General features: G+C 42.5%; 1 protein-coding gene across 1 annotated transcript; it reads left to right on the top strand.

Annotated features, from left to right (window-relative positions):
* The first annotated feature begins 841 nt into the window (after positions 1 to 841).
* Positions 842 to 3152, top strand: LOC139758880 (lysozyme-like). The gene is made up of 3 exons (XM_071680742.1): positions 842 to 985; positions 1127 to 1238; positions 2763 to 3152. Exons 1-3 carry the CDS (start codon positions 896 to 898, stop codon positions 2957 to 2959), a joined length of 399 nt encoding a protein of 132 aa, XP_071536843.1. The 5' UTR covers positions 842 to 895; the 3' UTR covers positions 2960 to 3152.
* The last annotated feature ends 698 nt before the right edge of the window (positions 3153 to 3850 follow it).

The raw sequence follows: 3850 nt of genomic DNA, 5'->3' as shown, positions 1-3850 counted from the left end.
GCGTGTGGCTGGGTGTGGGTGTGTGGCTGGGTGTGGATGTGTGGCTGGGTGTGGATATGTGGCTGGGTGAGGGTGTGTGGCTGGGTGTGGGTATGTGGCTGGGTCTGGATGTGTGGCTGGGTGTGCTTGTGTGCTTGGGTGAGTGTGTGTGGCTGGGTGCGAGTGTGTGGCTGGATGTGAGTGTGTGGCTGGATAAGTGTGTGTGGCTGGGTGTGAGTGTGTGACTGGGTGTGAGTGTGTGGCTGGGTATGAGTGTGTGGCTGCATAAGTGTGTGTGGCTGGGTGTGAGTGTGTGGCTAGGTGTGAGTGTGTGGCTGGGTGCGAGTGTGTGGCTAGATGAGTGTGTGTGGCTGGGTGTGAGTGTGTGACTGGGTGTGAGTGTGTGGTTGGGTGTGAGAGTGTGGCTGGGTGTGTGTTTATCTGCGTATGTAGATATGCTTTTGCTGTTTTACCATTATATCTCTTTGTGGGAATGAGCCAAGTTGCTGATGATGAGTTGCTGACGTCAACATGATTCTTTGCTGCCTAGATTTCTATAATCATTTCTTGTTTGTAGTTTCATGTGAAATAAAGATATCAAGAAGAATACTAAGGAGACGTTAAAACGGTGAAAGTGGGTTAATTTTAAGGTTTCTTTCTTGCGAATCTTTTGTTCTTTTTTTGTGAAAGATGATGTTTGACAGTTATTAAAGATGGTTTTTGTCAGTTATTAAAGATGGTGTTTGGCAGTTTAAGGTTGTGGTGGCAACACTTGGTAATGACGTGAGGCAAGCTGTGATCAACAGCAGCTGTAACTCATTCTTTCTCAAATGCATATGGCATGATCTCAGACGCCGGCTCCAGCACTCCTATAAATAGACATGTCGACCATACATAGCGTCAACAGCACTGCACAATGTCCAGTACACTGTGTCTCCTCCTGGCTGTTCTGGTGGCCACCACCACAGCCGAACTGACGGACGAATGTCTGTACTGCATGTGTTACGTGAGTACAACAGGCGTGTTCACGCTCACCTCCGTCACTTGGCAGTTTGCCAGGCGACCAAACTCATCAGAAGAATTTTTGTCATAGGGAAAATACCAAAAATATTGATTTGCCAGTTCCTTTATATATCACATTTTGCAGGTGTCAAGCGATGGGTGTAAGATGCCAGAGCCACTGTGTATCCATGGTTGGCTCTGTGGCCCCTGGGCCTTCAGCCACGGCTACTGGCAAGACGGAGGAGAACTCATGGAAGGTAAGGCTGTTTACGACAACAAATACACCAACAAAACGTTTGCTTAATCTTGTTAAGTGATGCACGTTAAGCCACGTTACGTCATGCAGGTTAATCCATGTTACGTCATGCACGTTAAGCCGAGTTACGTCATGCACGTTAAGCCACGTTACGTCATGTACGTTAATCTACGTTACGTCATGCAGGTTAATCCATGTTACGTCATGCACGTTAAGCCACGTTATTTCTGATATCAGGTCGAGACAAAGTCATTCTGGGTATTTTTTTGTTACTTCTCAAACAAGACGAATTATCCACATCGAAAATGCACAGATAAGAGCGACCAGATACAACAACTACACAATACAACCAAGAACATTTTGCCAGACCTTCCATTACCCTGAGGTAGAGCCGAGAGTCACACAACAAGAAGCGAAATTTTCTCATCAAAACGGGTCAAAAAGAGGAATACTTGTCAAGTGAGTGGTATAATACCTGTGCAGGTGAGGCTGTTAGTGAAGTTGTTGATATGGTATAATGACCGCGTGATGCAGGAATCCACAATGAATGTAAGGAACAGATCGCCTAATGATTGTACAGCCTTGTATGCTATACAGAGAAAGAATCATTACTGAAACCACGAACTCGTCTGATTGACAATGGTATGTAACTAAATGACGGTCACTTCAGCTAAAGATTTAGAATGTTTGGATTAAGGACTGATTCTCTACCATACAGAATTCCTCTATTTGTTACATGAGTTTGTTTCTACTTCACATGTAAGACTTACTTGTCCCTCTAACATGAACACTTCTGGCTCAGCGTACACTGGAGTCTTGTTCTTGGTAAGTCATGGAAGATGATGCTCGACCAACATACACGAGACTCAGACTAATTAATTTTGTTCCATTTAACATAACCGCAGGAGAAGCAGCGGGCGAACTGACCGAATCGACAAAATATATCGGAAAAGTTTTGCCAATTATCGCATGTAATGTTTACAACCATACTGACGTGACCAGATTAATATGGTAATAATACGTTGATTTACAGCTAGGAATCAATGTAAGTATTATAGTGATTAGTACAACAGAATGCTAACTTAGGATGTAGACCCAAAATTAAGGTTCGTATCTTAGAAAATCAAAACTATCCTAAGATGTGGCAGGAGACGTGGCACGTTACCTATGGCAACATTCAGAAGTTTTAAGCTGTGGACATCGAGGGCTTGACACACAGTATAGGTTCACACAACACAAGTAACTCTGTCGTTTGAAGACAAATATCGTCTGCCATGTAAAGCACCTCCGCATGGGACACACACATACTCTCGCTTGTTACATTCACATCTGCAGAACAACACACATAAACAAATAAACTTGCAGGGAAATTACGAAGACATGAATTTTGATCACAACACAAACGACTCGTCACTCCAACATTCTTGACACACGTGGCTAAATCCTGATATTCTCAATGTAGAACTGAGACATTAAGAGCACTGATGGTCTGAGAGCCAAGCTAAAGTTATGTTCTCTCCTTCAGACTTCCACGTTTGCGCTGCCAACTGGGAATGTAGTGAGAATACAGTCCACAGTTACATGGAGAGATATGTAGATCCTTCGTCCACGTGTGAGATCTATGCTAAAACGCACATGGGAGGCCCCTGGGGAACGGGAACACAGAGCGCTATAGACTACTGGAATGATGTTAATAATTGTCTTCAGAAAGCACAACACTGAGGTCTGCCACCAACACCATGGTAGGCCCCTGGGGAACGGGAACACAGAGCGCTATAGACTACTGGAATGATGTTGATAGTTGTCTTCAGAAAGCACAACACTGACGCCTGCCACCAACACCCGATCTCTAACATGTAACTGGAACAGCGGGCAAGAACACCATTGACTGTGACAATAAATCTTCTATCATCTACTAATTCATTTACTTCCTCTTACCGCTATATGAAAATGCCTCAAAGTGATACAACAATTTTATATATATATATATATATATATATATATATATATATATATATATATATATATATATATATATATATATATATATATATATATATATATATATATATATATATATATATATATATATATATACCACATCGTTCCAATTCACTCTATTCCTTGCACGCCTTTCACCCTCCTGCATGTTCAGGCCCCTATCACTCAAAATCTTTTTCACTCCATCTTTCCACCTTCAATTTGGTCTCCCACTTCTCGTTCCCTCCACCTCTGATACATATATCCTCTTGGTTAATCTTTCCTCACTCATTCTCTCCATGTGACCAAACCATTTCAAAAAACCCTCTTCTGCTCTCTCAACCACACTCTTTTTATTTCCACACATCTCTCTTACCCTTACATTATTTACTCGATCAAACCACCTCACACCACATATTGTCCTCAGACATCTCATTTCCAGCATCCATCCTCCTGCGCACAACCCTATCCATAGCCCACGCCTCGCAACCATACAACATTGTTGGAACCACTATTCCTTCAAACATATCTATTTTTGCTTTCCGAGATAACGTTCTCGACTTCCAAACATTCGTCAAACATTCCAAACATTCTGCATTATTGCATGACAGTTAGAGACTGAGTGTGAACGAA

This window comes from Panulirus ornatus, chromosome 31 (genome assembly GCF_036320965.1).
Source record: "Panulirus ornatus isolate Po-2019 chromosome 31, ASM3632096v1, whole genome shotgun sequence".
Lineage (NCBI taxonomy): Eukaryota > Metazoa > Arthropoda > Malacostraca > Decapoda > Palinuridae > Panulirus > Panulirus ornatus.
Note: the sequence above shows the minus strand (reverse complement) of the source record. Positions and strands in the feature narration are given on the sequence as shown.